Source organism: Seriola aureovittata, chromosome 12 (genome assembly GCF_021018895.1).
Source record: "Seriola aureovittata isolate HTS-2021-v1 ecotype China chromosome 12, ASM2101889v1, whole genome shotgun sequence".
In the NCBI taxonomy this organism is placed as follows: Eukaryota; Metazoa; Chordata; class Actinopteri; order Carangiformes; family Carangidae; genus Seriola; species Seriola aureovittata.
This window is the reverse complement of record NC_079375.1, coordinates 23,065,337-23,088,194: the sequence shown is the minus strand read 5'-3', so window position 1 is coordinate 23,088,194 and position 22,858 is coordinate 23,065,337. Positions and strand designations below refer to the sequence as shown.

The following is a 22,858-nucleotide window of genomic DNA, read 5'->3' as shown; positions in this document are numbered from 1 at the left end:
GACAAAGAGAGGGAAAAATAGAGGGACAGAAGGGAAGAACGAAGGATGAGAAAGAGTGACAGCACAAACGTGAGACAGGAACATGGACAGAAGAGAAGGATGGAAAATAAAAGGGATGAGAGAAAAGACGGATTTAAGGCAGAAATTAAAAGTAAAAGTTGACATCAGACTTTTAATTTACTTGATTTGGAGCAGCTACTTAATTTGTTAGGACGTTTCACATGCTGGATAAATACTGTTATAACTGTAAATAAATCAATAATAATAATAAATAGATAAATTATCATATAATTATTATTTATCAATTAAGAAATATATATTTTCTATTCTATTCCTTTACATGGATGTTAATTTTCCACCTGTTTCATCACATCAGAGTCGGTATGATTCGTATGTATACAGTATGTGTCAGACAGCTGAGTTTAAATCATCTCACAGAATACACAGCTCTGATACAAGTCTTTCCTGTTGCCATTCTTTTGTCCCACCCATGCATTTACATTTTGTTATCATCAATCTGTTGCCAGTACAAATAAAAGTCATGCATCCATACGGAAAATTCCACAATACAGAAGGAAATCACTGCACATTGAAAAGCAAAAAAAAAAAAAAAAAAAGTAAGTGTGCAAAAAAGTGATATTACAAAAGCCTAAAAATAATCAAGCGTAGGCATGTTTGTATACATGCCTCTGTGTGTGTGTGTGTGTGTGTGTGTGTGTGTGTGTGTGTGTGTGTGTGAGTGCGTTTGTGTGTGTGTCCATGTCCTCCAGGTGTGTGTTTGCCTGCGGAATAGAAAGAGCCCCATCAGCAGCAGACAGGGATTGGATCTCTCTTTGTTTGCTGTGGCGGATGGTGACAGCTTCAGCATGACTCAAATTATCTTGTCAAAGCAATAAAGGGGAGAAGGAGAGAGGTGGGGGGGGGGGGTGGAGGGGGGTGGAGAAACAAGGAGAGAAGGGGAAATTTACCAAAGGGAGGAGACAATAAGGCAGAGAAGAAGAGAAGGAGGGAAAGGAGATGAACATAGATCAAGAGAGAGATGAGGGGATGGAAAGAAAGAAAGAAAGAAGGCGAACAATGAAATAATGAAAGAAGAGATGGGAGGTAGATGAAAGAGGAGGAGAAAGAAATGAAACAAATAAATGGGTGGTAGGGAGCAGAAAATTAGAAATGGATGAGGCTGGAGAGAAAGCGAGTGTGAGAGGGATAGGTGTGGAAAAAGAAAAAAAAAGGAGGTAGAGAAAGAGGGGCAGAGAGGGAGAGAGAGAGATAGAGAGTAATCGATTACCTATTTTTCAAAGTCACTTAACGTGTCCAGTGCTGTGGGCTCTGTTAAGTAGCGGTGCAGGAGAAATGGGAGGCTGGTATGCGCACACACGCTCGGAGAAAGAGAGGGAGGGAGGGAGGTGACGTGTGTGGCATTTTTTGTGTGTGTGTGTGTGTGTGTGTTCGTAGGTGTGTGTGTGTTTGTAGGTGTGTGTGTGTGTTGCCCACTAGTTGTCTCTTGATGAGTCCTCTTGCAGGAAACTGTTCTGACAGACCAATATGTGAGCAAGGATACATGTCCCCAGAGGGCCGTGTGTGCATGTGCATGTATATGTGTGTGTGTGTGCGTGTTTGCGTGCATGCATGCGTAAAAGAGAGAAACACCAAAGACAAGACAGATAGGGAGTCCCCCCTACCTGGTCCTCTTGTTGCCGTGGTGACAAGCAGTCTAAACAGGATATCCTGGCTGAGGTGGAGCCTATTGTTCGTGCCTTAAAAAAAGCCCATTTGATTGGCTAAATACAGGAAATTCAGGAAGTGTCCTCCAACATTAAGCTCTGAGACACTTTCAATGGATGATATTTTTAGCCGAAGCAGACGCAAAGATAAACCTGAAGAAGTAGCATGTACAGCACGATACACACACTTAACGCACACACAGACACAAAAGGCTGTTTTGCTAAAACTCACACTTAACAATGCGCACGCCGTCCACACATAACCCACCCCCCCTCCACCCACCCCAAGAAACACAATGACACACAGACACACACGTACAGGTGGGCCCCACCCTGTGCCCTGCTGATCAAGGACAATGAAGTGAGGTAGTGTTGGCAGACTCTATACAGCATTATCTCATCTGGCTGACGATTCTTTAAATCTGCTTTGACCTGGGACAAACATTACACAATGGAGACCGTACACCACTTTATTCCCCTCTTTGTGTGTGTGTGTGTGTGTGTGTGTGTGTGTGTGTGTGTGTGTGGGTGGGTGTGCAGTGCAAGATTATACTGCACATGCACTTAATGTGTGTTTCACATTTCAAGCCTCCGTGCTTGAAAGAATACACAGCGAGTTTACTTGAGTGACCTTGATGCTGAAACTTGAACCTTATTTTCTTGATGTTTAAACTAAAAGTAAAAAGACAGTGTGTAGCATGAAAAACACGACCTCAAACACAGACAGACACATCTGGTTTGTCTTGGTGAAACTACATGTTGAAGCCTCTGTGCAGGAAATATTCATCTGAGACTCGTTCTGACGCCCTATTTAGACACAGTGCAAATATGCATGCACATGCTGATGTTTCTCTCCTTGTCTTGTCTCCAGGTAAAAAGAAGATGTCCCTGTACGACAGCCAGGCTCCAGTCTGTCCCATCTGCCAGGTGCTGCTCAGGCCCGGAGAGCTACAGGAACACATGGAGACAGAGATAGAGAGGCTAGCTAGCATATGCCACAGGTAGGCCTTAAACACACCTCCCCTCAGTCTCTCCCACACTCTCGCACACAGTTTACAGTCACAACTGACCAGAGACTAACTAACTAGTCGAGAAAGCTACCCAGATAAAATATGTTATAATATAATAATATAAGGTTTTGTGGTGGTTAAACGTCTTCTGAAAGAGGCTAGCTTGTTTTTCCTGCTAAGCTAAGCTAAACACAACTGTGCATACCTTTGCTTATGCACAGAAAACAAAGTATGCATATTGAGGTATTTCTTTACTGAATGTCAAAAAGGTCTGATATATTATTTCAGCATATGTCATCATTAATTTGCTGGACTCAGGTGACATTATGGGGATGCCAATGTAGCAGGAAAGGTAAACAGGACTTTCAGAACTCATAAAGGTGAATATTTTTCAGGCGTACAGTGAAGGCTGAGCTTTAACTCAGCTTTTATGTCAGACTCAGTGACCCATATTTTTCCTGAGCAGAGATTTTGGTGCCATAAATCTGCATAAAAGGCAGAGGCATGCCATCAATGTAGCGCTAAGTGTTTCCTACAGGGATTCGGATTCAAACCTGTGACCTGAGGTTCACTGCCGCCCCCCTTCTTCTCCTCGTGGCAGTTGCACGAGCTGTTTTACGGTGGATAAATCAACTGCAAGCCCTTTTAACGATGGGACACAACCATTAGGATCCATATTTCACCTTGACCGCGCGTCTGGCTGTGTGTGCGTGTGTTTGTGTACATGCACATGTGGCCTGTGTGTGTGTGGGTGTGTGGGTGTGTTGGTGCGTGACCCGGTGTCCACCTAAGCGGCCCAGCTTTATGATAGTCCCCATTAACCTGGAGGAACAGGGCAACAGATAGCGTCACCCCACGTGGAAATCACACTTCATTTCCCCCCCGTTTACACCAACTGTACCCCTTCCTCCTGTCCTCCTTATTTCCTTTCCTGCCTTCTTGTTTTCCCATCTCTCCATCTTCGTCTCTTGTCTCTAATCCTCCCTCTTCTTTCTTATCTTTTCTTTTCCCTCTCCTTCCTTTTTATACACTTCACTCTTGTCCTCACTCTTCTCATTTTTGCCCCTTCACAACTGTCCATCAAACTATCTTCTTCTAACCTGATCCTGTCACTTCATCATTACCTGACTTGATCTTGCTTCTATAAGCTGTACCCCCCCCCCCCCCCCCCCCCCCCCCCCAAACCACAGCACTGACTTGGGATAAACCCATTGTCCTCAGAGTGAATGGGTCAACATGTATAATTGTTCTTGGCTTTGTGAGGAGGAAAGGATGTATGTAGAGACAGGTAGACAGTTAGGAAGGAAGCTTATATCAATAATGGAGAAAGCTACAGATTGTTACGAATCTGCCTGCTAGTCTGAACTCAAAAACCGATCAAAAGAATCGTGAAAAATCTTGAAGAATCAAGATGAACAAGAAGGAAAAAGGACGGATGAAGGGATCAGAGTATGTTTACAGAAAAGCAAATGTAAAGAACTAAATGAGATGAAGAACAGAACTGAAAAATAACATATATGTCTGAAAATTCCCACTTAGAGCTTTCAGCCACATCTCATGGCCTTCATCAGCAGAGAGAGACAGCTCTGGGGAAAAAAACAAGTCAGTGGATTGTAGAATTTAAAGCTTGAATAGAACAGAAGGTCATCCATCATTGTGTGATATGGTGAGGTGTAGGTGTATGTGTTTTAATGATTGATACAGGTTAGTAATCTGCCCCTCCCTCTGTGGCTCTGAGAGACTCCATAAGCCCGGGGAAGCTCAAAAGCCACATACATGCACAACCACACAGTTATTTAAGGAAACAGCGTCATCCCCCGGGTGAGATGGGACGGTGGCCAAAGTCACGGCTGGCTGATTTAGCTACTCGCCATTAACCCATCCAACACACACACACACACACACACACACACTCTCAGTGTGTGTTTGCTCATGTTTGAGGGAGCAGGAGATGAAATGAAGTTAGAAAGCGTGTGTGTGTCTGTGTGTGTTATATCGCAAAAGCAACCTCTTTCTTTACCTCACACACACACACACACACACACACGCGGCCTCTCCCTCTCCCGCTCTCTGGCACTCTGCATGGTAGCAGCCATCATTGAAAGTGACAGTGGGAATTTGGTCCAATTTGTAGTAAATCTGCCTTTAATGACGACCAGCACTTGCTGAATGAAAGAGCTGTGGGTATGGAGACGAAGGTGCGTGTTTGAGTATCCTGGTGTGAAGAATGTGTGTCCGCCCGTTCTCCTCTATAGATATCTGTCCTTCTGTGGGTGTGTTTGTTTTCTATATCTTCTCCTCTCTCTTCTGCTCTGTTCTCCCTGCATGTGTGTGTGTGTGTGTGTGTGTGTGTGTGTGTGTGTGTGATTACAACTGCCAACCTGTACTCTCTTGTGGTTGTGAGCTCTGTCGCCTGGTCATGGGCCACAGCTTCTCACGTATGGACATGGAAATCACACGCGCACACATAGAGTTGAGCAAATGGAAATCTATCATGCCCTGTACATGTCAGATCGCTCGGGGGGGGGGGGGCAAAGTAATCTACATACCCCATCACCCCTCCTCTTCATATCCCCACTCCTCTTCTTCTTCCTCCTCCTCCTCCTCCATAATCAATTTGCCTCCACCAGAGGAGCCCCCACCTCTGTAGCAGACAGCACAAAAAGGCAAAAAGCAATCAGCATCTTGAGGTTAGCACCATCCCTGCATTCCTCCTTCTATCTATTCCACCCAACTGACAAAAGACCTCTCTCTCTCTCTCTCTCTCTCTCTCTCCCTCTGGCGGGAGGGGCGGAGGACCCTGTTAGCTGTCAGTCAGACCTGGTCCGTTTCTACTTGTGTAGGATTGATGCAGATTTAATCAGGTTTGGGGAGGGTGGACAGTTTCTCTGAATCGTATTGCTTCTAAATTCCTGATCAACCCGATGCAAACTAATGCTGTGACTGGTCCAGATAAAACTGTGTCGCAGTCGCAAAGGCTACTTCAATAATTTAAATAGTAATAATAACAGTAGTACTTTTGACACGTTTTGGATGCAGAGATTCTATAACAAGAATATATAACTAGATATTCTGGAATAAATAAAAACATTAACATCTCAAATGAAACTTATTATGATTCCTCACTAAAGTATTGTGAGTAATGCAAAGTAGTTCAGATTAATATAACATTATTCTGCCTCCAAACTATTTTAATTTTCCAAAACTGAAACTATGCTTCTGCGTTCTTCTCCTACTTTCTACCGCAATGTTTGGTGATTCTAATGTCCTCTGTAATTCTAAGGAGAGCCTCCCAAGTATGACTCAGTCCGTTTTTGGACAGAAATTATAACAGAAAACAGAAAATATTTTTTTTAATTCTCTCTCTCTTGCAACTCCCACAATTTAGTGGCTGTTTAATAATGAGTCATTGTTGAATATGAGACCAATCTCAGCTTTTGCTTATTATGAATTACTCCGTACGGTGATTCATTAACTTCAGAGGTTGTTGTTGCGGTCTCCTGCATTCATATGATGTGTGTAATTACACACAGTTTTCATGTTGTCCATCAGCCCACAGGATTTATTACACCCACAGTCCCCTAAAATCATTCACTAAATTTAAATACGTTATTTTAAATTTTTGATAATTTTTAATCCTTATGTTTTAGTCAGTGAACACAAAGTCCTCTTTCTCAAAACGGTACACTTGACCCATCATCTGATCCCTTGTACCTATACCGTATGACTACTTCCTGTTTATGATCTCACAGGTTCTTGCCCCTCCTTTAGGTTAAGCCAGTTCAGAGCAGGTCCTGTATGACGCGCTGGGACAATGTGCTGTAAGATCTGTTTGAAGCAGCAACATGGCCTCACCTGTCTCCCCCCCGTTCACACACACACACACACACACACACACACACCTTATTACCACAACACATTTTAAATTGCTTCATGTCCCGTCTTTCATTCCTCCCTTCCTTTCCTTTTCCTCCCGTCTGTCTGTGTGTTTGTTTCACTTTGTTGTGCTGCTCATTTCCACTCTCTTCTCCTTTCTTTGAAATGGCAGGCAGCTGGAATTTCCAGCCCCATAACCCTCGCCATCAAAAATTCATAGAACCGGGCAAACAGACGTGTGAAGCTGCGAGAAGAGGCGGCGATGACACACACCAACTCTCCCATCACTCCCTCTCTTTCTTTCTCTCGTTTTCCGTCTTCTTTCATCTTTCCCTCGCTCGATCTCTTTCTTTATGTCGCCCGCTCTCCCTCCCTTCGCCACATCTCTCTCTCACCTCACATTTCATCTCCTTCTACCTCTTTTCTTTCCCCCCTTTTCACTCTCCTTTCATCTCTCTATCACCCCCTCTGTCATTGTGGCAATTTTCTCCCATCGCGGCAGGCATGCGACTGCTGTCCTCTCGCTCTCTCTCTTCCTCTCTCTCCCTCTCCCTCCTTCTCTTGTCACTGTTTGACACCGTCAACAAGCAGGTAGAGGTGGCTGTTATTGTTGATGCCTCTGCAGAGGTTCCAGGTAATGAATAAAAGAGAGATAGAGGGAGAAGGAGAGAGAGAGAGATGACAGAGACAGAGGTAGAAAAGGGGTAAAGAGAGGTGTGTATGTGTGTCTGTGTGTGTTTGGGGAGGCTGGGTGCTGTTGGCAGATTCACCTGCATTACACGGCAGCTTGACTGTGTCACCCATGTTTATTCTCTTTGTTGGTGGAGGTGAGGCCCGCTGTTCAGCTTTCACACACACACACGCACACACGCAAGACATGGACACACACACACGTACACACAGTTGCAATAGATGCATATGCACATCCACAGATACACAGAGCTCAGCAACAGTAATGACACGTTTCCACAGACAGTTTCACCATGAGCAGAGGCTTGTAATGCATACAAACACATGTATATACTAATATATACAAACTAATTCATCTTAGAAGAAAAAGGAGTCAGTCACGTCAGTGCAGCAACAAACTAATATCAATAATAACTAACAACTAAGATTGCCAATATCTACTTGTTTGATTTATTTTGTCAAGTTTTGGTTAAAAGCCGTGTTAAAGATGCTTTTTTAAGTTTTAATTCTGTGTTATCTCGTAGTAGCTTCATGCTAAATCTCACATTTCATCAAATTTTGAGAATTTACAAATCAAAATTCCTCTCTTTTCTCTTCCTGTACAATATGTTTAATGCACTTGGGGTTGTGTACAAAAGTAAACAGCATCATATTTGATTCAGGTGAGCAGCTAACCCTGCTCATCGTCGTTAGCCCCTGACTGCTCCCTTTGAAGGTTGCAGCTTCGAGCAGAGCAAACAGCGGCAGGTGTTGTGTTTGGTTTTTAGCTGGCAAAAACTACATTTCCAAAAATCCTCTTCATCCACCTGCGTAGCGAGGAGCTAGGAGGCTAACTGTTCATCACTCTCTCAACACAGATCTGATTCATAACTCTTGGACATTCCCGTCAAATTTTGGAGAATTCAATCAAATCCCATTGGTGATTATACCCAGCCCACATATTCCATTTCACTTGGAAATAAATCCCATTTAGGAACAAAAGGCAGTCCATCTGCTGTTTGAATGGGCCTTTAAAAGGGTACTCAAGCAATTCAATAGTTGAACGACTCACAAAAGACAGAAAAATCGAGGCGCCGCAGCTTTGATTCTGAGGCCAAGATATCCCAAAAACTTAGTCTCAAGCTCCAAAAGCCTACATTTCCCATCATGCCGTCGTTATCTTTCTCCATTAAACCCCTTTCTGTTCAGTAAAGAAAAATGGCGTTCAGTACACCTTATATCACAGAATGTGTACAGCACCTCATACATCCGTCCCTCGTCTCATCATGTATTCCTTCCTAACTCTGTGCAGCTATGCATTATATCACACTGCTCTTACATTTTCCTTGTCTTGCTCTTCTGCCTTTTTGTGCACCACTTTGTAAATTCTTCTCTCAGATAAGTGACATATAAATAAGGCTTCTTATTCTTATTATCCACCCATCCATCCATTGAAAAAGGAAATCCCTTGTCTGCCAAGGCATGCTGTCAGATTAGAGGTCACGCTCAATTCAGTTTCAGGCACCATTCTTTCCATGGTTTGCCACTGTCTGTCTGTCTGTCTGTCAGTGTGTGTGTGTGTGTGTGTGTGTGTGTGTGTGTGTGTGTGTGTGTGTGTGTGTGTGTGTGTGTGTGTGTGTGTGTGTGTGTGTGTGCTTATGTGTGTGTCCAAGGAGGTCTGGAGTGCTAACAGGGTCTCAAAGCAAACATGACAACCCTGTCTCGCTTTGTCAACGTCAAGCCTGTCGCAACACTTGAAGAGGCTCAGAGAAATGTATCTCTGTGTTCGGGTGAAAATCGGAGAGAGAGAGAGAGAGAGAGAGAGAGAGAGAGGCAAGAGGGACAGAGAGAAAAGTGGGAAAAAGAGAGAGAAAAACAGGTGACTAAAGAAGAAATAAAACTCAAGAAGGAAAAGCACTTGGGTAAATGGGAAAAGAAAAAAGATCAGAAGTCTGTTTTGTCGGTAGAATTCAGGAAGGATGGATGGATGGACAGATGGACGGATGGATGGACAGAGAGTAAGAGAGAACGAAGGACCAGTGGATTAATGTGAATGGATGTGTGAAGATCTCTTGGTGTTACGGATCAGGGAAACACCTTCCAAAAACACACAACCCCAGAGATCGTGTATGTTGGTAACAGTAAGTGTAATCAGATTAAACTGCATCATGTAATATATATTCTGTATTTTTCCCTATTGCAGTAAGAACCCTTCACCCAAGGATGGAGTGACCACTCCAGGAACCCCTAAGGTGAGATCAACCTCATCTTCATATAATATTCATTTGCAAACATGTAACGTGACATCTGTGTTTGTGTTCATCCCTGTGGAAATCACCATGTCGTTCATCTTCCTGTTTCTTTTTTATCTCCACCTATATTTTATATTTAAAATTTAAGTGCACGTTTGTTTTATACATTTTATTAAAGGCAAAAATGCCAACAAGTGATCAGTAACATGGCCATACATCAAAACTGTTTATATTAGCATTGATATAGTACAACAACAAAAGAAATGCAAATACAAAATTAAATGTGTGCATGTGTCCATCTATCAGAGCTGTTACTCTGATACTGTGATGCTGATACTCTGTTCCTCTCTGCTGCACTAAGGGTACATCATCTGTACTGTAGGCCTCTGTCTTATATCTCACACACACACACACACACACACACACACACACACACTCACACACACTCACACTCACAGGCACACAAAAGTACCAGTCTCCTGTGATCCAACAGGCAGCCGGGCCAAGAGGCACTGTACTGTGATTGTTCCAATTAGAGAGACAAAGAGAGAGACGCAGACAGACAGAGAGGGAAGAGGAGAGAAAAAAAAAGACAGATAACGTCAAACTGTAGGAAGAGTCGGATTCATGATGCCATCAAGTAGCATTCCCTTATAGTGTCTGCCTCCACTAACTCATCCGAACACATCACTAGCTGCCAGACGGAGAACCCCTTTCTAAGAGGAAACGAAGACCTTTCCACGTCTTTAACATGTTCTCTACAGTAGGTTTAATGGAAAAGTCCAACTCGCAATGCAGAGGACCTTGAATAAGCTGCGGGGCCTGTGGATAGATGTGATAAGATAAAGGAAAAAGACAGATAGGAAATAACAAGATGGTTAGAATAGAGGGCAGACGTAGAGGGTGCTGCATGCTTGTGGTATTGGACATTATACCGGCATATATAAATCCAAAATGAAGATTTTTTTATGTTATATCATACGACAAACTCAATCCAATATGGCTGAAAATATGCAGTTGAATTACTCTACTCTATTGCTAAGACCTGTGTCAATGTTTTCTGCAAGAACCCCCGAAGCGATCAGGTGCTTTATCATTTCCATGTTAGTTTTTTCATCTCTACCTAAACAACCATGTGAAAGTCAGATGCCCCGCCGCAGAAAAAACAAGTACATATAAGATACACAGGAATGCCACATGAGAGCTGTAGTATAATTCAGGGGGGATGCATTTTCATTCCCACACACCTTTGGGTGCCAACCCAGGCTTAGAGCAGTGCTCACGGCACTGTGGGTGGGCTCGTACTTGAGAAAGGCAGACGGAGCGAGGGTTGAGGGGTGAGCACTGGCCTTCCTCTGCGACCGTGACTGCGCATCTCACCACCGTTGTTTAGTATTCAGCAGCAGAGCATGGAGAATGGAGAGGGCCAGTCTGAAGCACACGGGCCTGTTGTTGTCGTCTCCTCCCCGGCAGGCACCACCCAACCCTGTTGGACCGGAGATTAACCCCAACGCACCTCCTTATGGGGGTGTTAGGCCCGCTTGCTAAGCTAAGGTGATTGGGTTAGAGGAGAAACATATTACATCTGTAGAGGCACACACCCTTTGACACATACATACACACACACACACACACACACACACACACACACACACCCATGTCAGATAATATTCCATTGCACTTGCACTTGAAGAGATTTAGACACATACACCTTTTTCTCTTTGCCTCTCTTTATATTTTTAACTATTGATTTGCACTTAAAAATTCCTGAAATAAAAATGTTAAATATTTCTACAATGCAAATTCACAAAACACACTTTGTTTTACCATATTAAGTCAAATTTATGCTTAAAGTTTCTGCACAGTGAGGTGCAAAACCAGTGATTCACTGTAATCATCCTGTAAATGCAACCTTTTTGTAGCCAGTCTCTTTGCATGTGGCTTTAATTGGTTGGTTTAAAAGACCAAAATTTCAATGGAAGATGTTCATTTATAACGTAGAGTAGCGTTAAATGTCATATTCTAATGATAAAACTTAAGCATATTCCCAGATGCCCCCAGGTAAATGATTCCTGACCTTTTTAAACCTGGGTAAAAGAGGAAACGAAGATCACACACACACACACACACACACACACACACACACACAGAGGCATAAAAGCACCATGCATAATGTCCAATTTACTGTGGCAGCACTGGAGGTTGGTCATTTCTCACATATTATTATTAGATTACTGCTGTCGAGCACTTAAGCCTCTGCTCTGCCCCTTTCCACTTGATTAATAGGAGACGACTGTAAATACAAATATTTCATAGCTGCCTTGTAAAAAAAAAAACTGCAGCAGCTCAGGCACACATGAAAATATAAGCACACACACACACACACACACACACACAGCTGTGTCAGGACTAAGCCTTGTAAAAAAAAAGTGATATTGCCTCTCATTTCTGCTCCTGTTCTCTTTTTTATCTGTTTGCTTCTTGTTCACTTGAGGAATTCCCTGGATTGTGTTTGTCACAGAGTGGGTTAGAAGCTGGGATCCTTTTATGTGTGTGTGTGTGTGTGTGTGTGTGTGTGTCTATGAGAGAGAAAGAGAGAGAGTGTGTGCGTGTGCAAAGTGTTGTGAGACAGATTTATGGACAAGCAGTGTCCCATAATGTCAGACAGTTACTCTCCTCCTTTTCAGATGTTTACCCTTCCTCCTCTTTCCTCCTCATCTCCTTCTTCTTCCTCTTTTTTTTCAGTCTCTCGTTCTTCCCTAACTCCTCTTAATGTCCCATAAACATTAACTCTAATCAGTGGAAGGGATTTTATAGACAAAGTCAGGCAGGTTACAGTCATCATCAATGACGTGTCGCTCTCAGCATCTGTGGCAATAACACTCATGGAATAGTCCAAGGGTAAAGATTCTTCTTTTTTTTCTTTTCTATGTAAGAGATCGAGTATAAGACAGAAATGTAATTAATTACCTTTTTTTTTTTTTATCATTGTTCATTTGATAAAACCCTTTAATTTTGTTGCAGTTCTTTCCAAAATCACTAGTGTAGTGTAGGGAAGTGTTATTTATTCCTAGCTTTAGGTTTCATGACTAAAGGTCAAATTAGATAATAAAAGAAAGATTCTCTGACATGCATGTATTTGTTCAGGTTTTACAAACGGAGCCATGATACACAACAATAAGACATCCGTACAGGGTTGGTATACAGCTGTTACATTTCTTTTTAAACACAGTGGCATCGGATCAGAACACGGTATCGGCCGATACTGATAGTTCAGGTATCGGGAAGGAAAACTGACACTTCAACTTCATTCAATGTTTACACCTAAACTAGCACTTCAACTTCTTTCAGCTCTTCCATTTTGACTGCTTGTCAAATTCTTGATTCGTCCTTCGGCTGCCATTTGAGGCCACAACTTCAAAATTTCAGCAGCCAACACGTAAATGTTTTCCTCACAACATTTAGCCTCGTCTGCTTTGGGTCCAATGCAATAACATGAAAAGCCAGGGGACCTCATGGCCATGTTAAATCATTCAAATGATCTTATTGTCAAGCCAGGCCGAGGGGTAACAAGCAGTGAACAGTGAAATTGTATCTGTTTTCTTTACGTCTAAATTTCTTTGGAAACAGCATTACTCTTGCCTTGTCCATGTTTATTGATTGTTCCCATGCAGCAACTGTCATGCGAGGACAGGTGCAGGTGTAATCGTTGCTCCTGAGGTGATAATATAACAAGATCATCTGCATATAGAAGACATTTTATTTATCGCTCTCTCTCTTTCTCTCTTTCTCTCTTTCTCTTTCTCTCTTTCTCTCTCTAGTCGATGCTGTTGTCGGTGCACATCAAGCGTGAGGGAGAGTCTCCCGTGGTCTCGCCTCTGTCCTCTGAAGACGCCCACCACTCCGACAGATACCAGGTCACACTCACGAACACACACACACACACACACACACACACACACACACACACACACAGACTCTCATAACTGAGAATACTCAGTGGCCATGATATAATGATAAATATAAAGACCTCCCACAGTCAAATGAATACCTTCATTTTTAGGCGGTATGCAGGTATATTGGAATATCAGGAACTAAATCAAAGACCTAATTACCTGATATTATTAGTATTTTGCTGCTGAGAAAACAATGAATTAGGCAAAACATCAGTGTTGCCCTCCTAAGACTCTGATATTCTACTTTGTGTAATTGAAAATGGCACCTTCTCAGTGCTGCTTTCTTTTGGCTGTTTTATCAACGTAGCAAATCGTGAGACCAGAGATCCATAAAGTACTGAATCAAATTGTGAATTTCCCTAATTATGACAGATGTATAACAGTACCGTACAGCAGGGGATGATGGTAGATTTTGTTTTTTCCGCTCTTTCAGCAGTTAAGTTGACCAGCAGGCCATTTCTCCTTAAATCTCAGCTGTCTTTAAAGCCCTCCTTGACTGCTTTTATCTCTTATATTCATCAAAGTTTGTTCGGGTAATTCTTCCGGCCATGATGTATCTCTGGGTTAAGTGGGTTTCCCCCCTTACACCATAAAATAAGAACTATTAAGTCCATGCAGACGTTACATCCATACGTTCAGGATGACACAGCTCATAAAGACCTTATAGCGATAAAGTAGATTTTCTCATTAAGTGAAACTGCTGAAATCACCTTATATTATACAAATGATTAAGTCAATGGTGACTCTTTTTACCACCCTGAAAATGAAGCATAATGGCAGACTTTGCCACCTCCTCTCTGCCTGTCAGTCCGTCTCAGTGCTCTTCTCCTCTCTGCCTCTTCCCATCTTCTAAAAACCTGACCTATCTTGCAGCCATTCAGTGAGTGTATCATAATGATACGGTAGTAGTGGCGATGCATGGCAAGTGGGCCTATAACTCAAGTGCAGGTAGGGAGGGGAGAGGAGGGAAGAGAGGGAAGCAGTGAGGAGATGAATGGAGGGCCAGATCAGGAGGAGGAGGCCCTGGCCGTTTGACGGCTCTCGCTGATGGACGATGGGCCGGCGGTGAGAGGACTGAACTGCTACCTACTCACTGTTGCCGTGTCAAAGAGAGGGCATCCATAACTGCAGCTGGGGGTGCTTTAGTCAGCACATATAGCTAAAGACATGCGGGCCTCTGGGTTTGAATCCCTGTAGACCTGAGGCGTACATTCTGCAAGAGACAGGGGTGGAGAGGATGAAGAAATCTGACCTCGCTTAATTTATTTCATAATGCTATAATTTTATTGTTACGACTGTTGCTTTTAATCATGCAAAGAATTTACCCCAGGCCTCTTGAACTACTGTAGACCCCAAATGTTACAGATTCACTTAGATAAATGTATGATTTAACTGTACGGCACAAATGCCAGTGGATAGTATCTGAATTTTTAGGTACTTTTTATTTTATGCTACTTCATACTTCTACTCCACCACATTTGTGCTGTACTATTTTATACTCTACCTTTATTTGATAGTTGCATTTACAAGCTGCTTCGCAGATTTTACATTAAACAGTAGATGGTTGAGGCCTCTTGTCACATTCAAGACCCAAAAATGTAAAATGAATACAAATTTGTGTAGCAGAACTTTTCCTTCTTACCTTCCCCATTAATTTCTCACAACTTCCCAGATATATCTCATGACCCTTTGAAGAAGGCCCAACCCTTATGTTGGGAACCACTGGACTTAACTATCGAACTGTATATAAAGTAGTTAAAACAATATCTGATATGTGGCTCTTTTTTTTTGCATAAATGAGTACTTATAAGTTTGATACACAAGCACAGTTTTCTGGTAATTATGTAGATAGATCTGTACTTAAACAGGATTTTGAATGCAGCATTTTTACATTGTTGGTTTGGAAGGATCAGAATAGGCTTCTTCTTCCACCACTTACAGTTGCATAATAAGGACTTGTTTAGTAACTGTCACAAAACTAAATAATCTGCTCCACACAGAAAGGAAAAAAAAACTAAATATGTGTAGAAACCACCAGGAAACTACTCTTTAAGAGTGAAAAGTGGAGCATTTCCACAAAAAAACACCAAATTATCAAGCTTAGTAACATCTTTTTTTAGGGCAAAATCTTCTTATTCTTTTGTATAAGCATATATAAGCAGTATTATTTATAGTAGTAGTACAATAGTTATGTATCTAATGTAGTCTGTATGGACACACTAAAAGCACTACTGAAAAGGAAAGTGCTTAATAAAACCCGCTGCTTCCCCCCAGCGGCCGACATCCGGAACAACATGTGACGTTTCCCCACTTCCGCCTCTAGCGCGTCACGTGATCACAACAAGCCAACATGGCGTCGGTTGTGAGTAGTTTTTGCCGATACGGGCGCCACTTTCAATCCTTTTCCATCCGTATTAAATATTAGACACAAGCGTTAGTTTGCAGCGATGTAGAGTATCTGGAGACACACCCGGGTTATTTACAGCTGCGAGTTTTAGCGGCTGTAGAAGGAGCTGTGGCGGGAAGCCGACAGGTTATGGAGGAGCTGGAAAACAAGAGAGAAGTAGGTTTAGTTGTTTACAGTGCCCCAGTCACCTCTACACAAGCCTCTCAGCATCCAAAGCAATCTCACTCTGAAAAGTTATCTTTGTCCTTGTTAACATTTAATAATGTTTCTTTGGTATCTAATGTTTATTCCCTCTCCTCTTTTTTTCTTCTTTCTTGCAGACATTTTTACGAGTTCGGGCAAACAGGCAAACAAGATTGAATGGTATGTGCACACATCCTCTCATCTCCTGAGTCACACTTAATGTTGCTTTTCATTTACATTATATCAGTACAACGCAGTCACTTCATCTTAATGTTCTTATTAAGAGTTTATTATTGTTCTCAGACTTGGTTTTTGGTCATTGAATAACTGGAAAAATATTAGGATTTACTTGAGATAAAGTAGAATACTTTAGAAAATAAAGCAAAATAGATATACAGTGCCATATAAAGTGTACATTTTATATATTTAGCAGTAAATTTCCATCAGTTTAAATGGATATAACAATCTAATAATTACTTATCATCACCACAAATGACTGAGAAACATGATATCACAGGTGTCGAGGCTCAGGAGACTATATTAGTTGGTAGCTGGTGTGTTTTACTATTAAACTGTATATGTCCCATCATCATCCCTCACTGGTGGTGTCATGTGACGACACTTGTGGCTGTCACAGCAGGTTTTTCTGTTGATCAGTATCTGTAACATCCGCGTTTTTTAAACATCGACCCAGTTATCAGTGGTGACAATAAGTGTTTTGTACTGGAAGTTTTCACTGTGTGGCGTGATTGTTGTTTATGCCTGATCCAGGGCCTGATGAACTCAATGTACATGTTATCCCACAGTAGCTCCAGTTTGTGCCTTTCATGTATTGCCTCCACATTTTATTTAATCAAAGGAGCTTTTTGTAAGTTTTTCTGTTGCCACATAGCCAGCGTTAGCATTAACAGCTGTTTACTCACCAGTTTTGGCAAGAGCTTCAGCCAAATACTTCTTCAGGGCAGTATTAGTGCCAGGATTGGAAAGTGGTGAGGCGGTCCATCTATTGGGGCTAACTGGTTAGCATGTTTCAGTGAAAGAAAAGAAGTGACTCTAATGTAATGGTAACATGAGAGGCACAAACTGGGGCTAAGCTCTGAGATACTTTTAGGAAAAAGTAAAACAGTCCAACAGGAGGAACTTTTTGAATTTGAGGCTTCTGAGTTTCTAGCCAGCTTCATAATAAAAAAAAAAAAAACTAGTGCTAACTTGACCAGTTACAATACAGCCCTCACACCAGAGTTTTCCAAGGTTTTGTGAATCATCATTGAAGACTTCATAAATTCCTACTTTGACAAGGCAAAATCTCAGCTGTGAAAAAGCCCCGTCATACGATGCTAATTCGAGCAACAGAAACCACTTACAATACAGTTTATATTCCTTTAAGCACCTTGTATTATTGTTCCCTCTTGGTGACTGTAAATCACATATTATTAATGCATATTATTTTTTAGCACCTTGTCATTGGTTGTGATCATTATTTACAAAGTAAGGGTGTTCCTCGATATTCCCTTTAGCACAAGACCCTGTCTGTAGCCTCGCTGCTTCTGTCTTGTGTTTCCATGAGCCTGGGTCCACAGTGCTGAATTTCTAATACGGCCCTCAGGTTGAACAGAGACCTGTTTAAGCTCCATAATATTTAACACAAGTGCCAGTTTACAGTGTTGTTTCTTTTTAGTCTTGATGCATCGCACAGATAAGTTGCTTTAATTCAGAGCCCGTGACTGGAGCTGAAGAAGACTTAGTTTAAACTTCGCCCTCCATTACTTTCTCTCTTCCCTCATGCGGAACCAGGAATCATTCTCATGTGCGGTATAACGGCTGAGGGAGGGCAGAGATCCCTGCCGGACCTAATTAGCGGCCCTTTCCTTTCTGTATTTAACAACGCTCCCCTCGATTAGCGTCAGGGGAGAATTGGCGAGGAGGAGGGGGAGGCTGTTTCTCATTTTAACCCTCCCAGCCTCACTCCCTCCATCTTCTCCTCCTGCAGTAATGGCGTATTGCCTTATGTCCTCCTCCTCCTCTCCCTCTGTCGCTCGCCACAGTCCCTCTTGGCATCCTCTGCTTTCCCAGCCAGCTAAAAATTAATGTCCCCATGCACCATTTGCAGTTAAGAAAAAACGACAGAGACTCGGGGCGCAATGACGGCTGTTCTGCTCTGTTAAATTTCTAATTAAATGTGTATGCGTGTGTGTGTGTGGTTTGGGGGGGGGCTGTGACAAGAGGCAAGGAGAGGAAAAGAGGAAGAAACAGAGGGAGAGGGGTGGCATTAGAGAAGAGGACTGAGATCGGCACATCTAGCGCTTGTCATTTGTTTCTTAACACATTTCAGGAGGGGCCGAGTTTAGCCCGCTCAGCCCTCTCTCGAGCTCGTAGGCTTGTACAGAAGTGAGAATAGAGGACAGGCCTGTTGGGGAGTTATATTACATGCAATCAAGGAACACATTCATCTGACGTGAACACCCCTCAAGCCCTTTTTATTATCTCTTGTGCCTTGAAACAAGTGATGTCATCATGTGGGGAAACTTAAATATTTATAGTCATTTAAAACTAACTTGACATTAAAAGTTTGTCTGTGTGTCTCTCTTTCTCTTTGATTTCCCTCCAGCCCGTATAGGAAAGATGAAGAGGAGGAAGCCTGAGGAGGGGGGCCAGGTATGTCCGCTGTGCAGCGCCCCATTGGCTGGGAGCGAGGAGGAGATGAGTAGACATGTGGAACAATGCCTGATCCAGGTAGTACAATCCGGGCCCTGAACCCCCACCCAACCCCCCCGCCTACCGCCAGTCTGGACAGCCTATCAACCCTTCTTTTCCTGTAGATGCTGACCAGTCACCTCTTTACTTCCTGTAGACGCTGTCCAATCACTTCTGTACTGTAGTGAAGATGCCGACCTGTAGCAACAGTAATAATCCATCTAGAAACTGACCACCTCTTGACTTTCTGAAAACGGCGGTTCTGCATTCACATCATATGGGAATAACTGTCTGCAAGACTGGAAAACAACATATTAGAACACATGACAGAAACATTTTTACATGTTTAATTTTCATTCACTTTTCAGAGTCAGTTTTGCTGGCATGATTCAATTTGGACATACAACAAATTTTACTTATTATTATTATTATTATTTTTTTTTTTTTTTTTTTTTTTCAATTAAACACATATTAACTGAGTGATTAACTAAGCTTAACTAAACATGCTAATTCCCTTCATGAAAATAAGCATAATGATCACTGGATGATTGCAGTGCTGTGTCATTTTTAGGCCTTTTTAACTTATATTTATCTATTTACACAGTTGTTTGCATTCACTAAATTTATCCAGCTTACCACTTCAAACTTTGCATTTACAATAAATCAGAGTAAGTAAGTAAGTAGCTCATATATCTGCGGTTTATCCCATATGACATGTCTGCATCATATTCATTGGCATGTTCCTCCTGCGTGAGCTTAACAATCACATCTGTAGTTTCCGTAGTTTGGGGCCAGTCAGACTTTGCTTGCAGTAGACGTAGCCCAAACACAAAAATATGTCCAACCAGTGACGGTCTCTTCCTGTCGCTGTGGGGGCACCTCTCCTCTTTGTAGTGGCATTTTTTTTTTCCTGAGGATATACCTTCCTTCTTTTAGGGTAGAACAATGACCACAAAAAAAAAAGTCATCTCCACTAATCACCACTCCTCCTGTATCTCACCTCGCTGACTACTGTCCATTATAAAGCTGTAGAGACACTAATACCTCTCTTTCAGTAGCACACTTTCTTTGTTCCAGTACTGCACCTTGCCACGGGAGCTGTTACCATGCTGATCAGTGTTGCACCACACTGTGTGGCTCCGGATTACAGGCAGACCTAAAACATAACTGCCTCCATCACTTTTTCTTTTTTAACTCATTGGTTCAAATGTCTTGTTAGGCAAGGCTTAGTGCGCCTTTGTTCCTGAAAATGATGTAGCTGTGATGTCTTTTTTTTTTTTAAATCCTGAAAAATGTTTTAAGAAACAAGATCATGAACTGAATTTATAATTATATTTCTTTAGTATCTGGCTAAAGAATTGAATCCTTATTGTGAAGCAGTTGCAGAAAGTAAAAGTCGTGTGAAACGCAGTTTGGACATTTGTCAGCATATTGTTTTTAGTGGCCGATCAATTTGAGACAGTTCCAGGGTGGAGTAGACTTCATTATAGTTACAACAAGCACAGCAGAACAAAGCTGTTGAGCAAACAGTCTCCTTTCTTTCCTTTTTAAAATGCTACCAAAGAAAAAGAAAACAGCTAGAGATGTTCAACACCTCGAACTTTGAACATGCGACTTTAGATAAGCTGTGTCTTTTCCCTTGCACATTCTTATCCCTTGGATTTCCTCAGCATGCCAACAGCTCAGGTCCTGATCACAGCTCCACATGGTTTGGTACAGTACAGGCGTGCAAGTGTGCTCTTTCCCCACACTAAATTCATATACTGTAGGTTACAACAGTTAAAAAAAACATTACCTCTTTCTTTTATCTATGGTTTTTTTTTTCTGCAATTAATGTGTCCTTGTGTTTGTGTGTCAGCGCGAGGGTGCGTTAGACGATGACTCCGCAGACATGGATGGAGAGAACGGGCGTGGCTTTGAGGAGTACGAGTGGGCGGGGCAGAAGAGGATCAGAGCTACAGCTTTGCTGGAGGGAGGCTTCAGAGGTACGAACACAATCACCTCAACACATACAACACCCGGCGGTAGTGTTTCAAATGATCGCTTTGCTTCCGGAGGGAGGTTGTCTCTCCCATCTGTCCTGTCACTTTCTGAAGCAGCACTGTTGTCAGTGCAGGTGTGTGTGCGCTGTGTGATGATGTAGGTGTCCAGTCGCCTTCTTGTTAGATGACTGACTGACCTGTCACGGCTCCACGGTCGCGTCCAGTCAACAGCGGTTTTGCAGTGTGTAGACAGGATCAGCCCAGCTCCCTGTTTGTTCTCTCCTTCCTTTTTTCTCTGTCTGCCTGTCTCCATCTTTGTTTCTCTGCTCATCCATCATCCCCTCTGCTCCTGTCCACTGTGAGCAGTGTTAGTTCTGTGAGACCAGTGTTGACCAGGGAGCTGTAATGGTGCCTGTGGTCTTGTGGCAGAGTGGGTTTGCCCGGGGTCAGCCCAGCTCAGCTTGGCTCGGCCCTACACAACCCTCTTAGTAAGGGGAAGGAAAACACATTTAGCTGGGCAATTGACCCGCTGGTCACCAGTCTGAGTTTGTGTGTATGTGTGTGTGAGCCCAGGAATGCAATTATAGAAGTGGATGGGAGAGCTGGTCACTGGGGAGCACAGCAGCTGCTGTGTGACACTACACACCTGCAGTGCTCCCTCTCCACTCTGTCACTGTCTCTTTCTCTTCTCAGACTTGTAGTTTCAATATGTTTAATTTATAATAAGCAGTCTGAATCTTCTCATGGGCACAGCTGATCTTACTGCTTTGTGGGAATGTGTCTGAATGAATAGAACATCAAAGAAAATTAATTGGCAACTATAAGCAAAGTTTGCTGGTTCCAACTTTTTAAATATGAAGATTTTCCACTTTTTGTTCATATATAGAGTAGTAACTGGACATCTTTGGTTTTTGGTCAAACAAAGTAAGAAATCTGAACATGTCACTTGTGGCCTTCGGAAACTGAGCGCTTCCAAAACCGACACTCAGGACTGTACCTGAACACATCGTGAGTAGACACAGATGGAGCAATGAAGCTGTTGCTGCTGCTCACGCTGTGTCTCTAGTGTCGACACGGTGTTTAACGATTAACTGTCGTCAACCATGTTGATTAATTTTCAGTAGGCCCTTTAAATTGCTTAATTGATTATTAGTTAATTACTTCAGCAACATATGCAAGGATGCGTAAATTCCACAAGTATAAGAAGGGCTGGGTATTGTCATCAAAATTAGTGCTGATACAAGATCTGTGTTTCCTGTTTTTCAACCGCAGTTTCAAATACAAATATTGTTACACAAGCAGCTTCCCCTCAATGAAATAATCTAAAATTGGCAAAGCAAAAGGATTTTAATCCAGAACTGCCTTATGAAAAGAATAAGTAGAGTATGAATCTGAGTATGTTTTCAATACTTCTTCAGTCACGTTTTGCTCCATACGAAACAAATTTCGTTTTGAGTTTTGATGTGCAGTACAACAGTAAAGTAATGCAGAACAATGAGTTGTAGCTGCTCTAATAACATTACTTACCATCATGTATGTTGAGTTTTAAACATTTCTTGGGTAAAAATCCGCCTCTGTTTGCTTGACCTTGCTAAAAGAACCGTTTTAAGACCAAGACATCTAATGTGCCTGTAAAGAAAGCAGATTTTTATTTCTGTTTAATTGTTGGGATCCATGCAGTTGTATGTTTTTGAACTGCCCTGTGCGCCACACCGGCCTCCCATTGCGGCCTCAGTTGTGTTCATGTGTAAAACGTGGAGACGGCGAGATGGAGGCGAGCCATCAAGAAGTGCACAGATGGAGGTGAAGAGTTGTTGTCATCTCTTTAGAGGCTCTTTCAGACTCTCTCGGCTCTGCCTTTGCTTTCATCTGTCCCTCTTCCTGCTTTCCTCCTCCTCTCCCTGTTCGATCCGTTGTTAAACACACACACGCTGAGCCTCACCTGCCTCCCTCTCTCCCCCCTTCCCCTCCCTCTCTGCAAGCCAGAGAGAGAGGAGACAAGACAGATCAATGTTGAAATCTCAACTAAACCGCGCCAAAGAGGAGCTCGTGGGGTGGGAGGTGGCTTCTCCACCCGTCTATCCATCTCCCCGACGCCGCTTCCA

The 22,858-nt window shown here is 42.5% G+C and overlaps 1 protein-coding gene across 8 annotated transcripts in view; it reads left to right on the top strand.

Annotated features, from left to right (window-relative positions):
- rnf220a (ring finger protein 220a) overlaps positions 1-22,858 on the top strand; it is a 174,862-nt gene that overhangs the window by 126,593 nt on the left and 25,411 nt on the right. For 5 of the 8 annotated variants that reach the window (XM_056390756.1, XM_056390758.1, XM_056390759.1 and 2 more), the window contains 6 exons: positions 2,596-2,725; positions 9,483-9,531; positions 13,353-13,448; positions 16,215-16,257; positions 18,686-18,810; positions 20,630-20,756. In XM_056390756.1, coding sequence (XP_056246731.1) covers positions 2,596-2,725; positions 9,483-9,531; positions 13,353-13,448; positions 16,215-16,257; positions 18,686-18,810; positions 20,630-20,756 — 570 coding nt within the window. Of the gene's footprint in view, positions 1-2,595; positions 2,726-9,482; positions 9,532-13,352; positions 13,449-15,824; positions 16,051-16,214; positions 16,258-18,685; positions 18,811-20,629; positions 20,757-22,858 lie in introns of those variants that run through there. The other 3 variants (XM_056390760.1, XM_056390763.1, XM_056390764.1) reach the window with 2 other exon arrangements.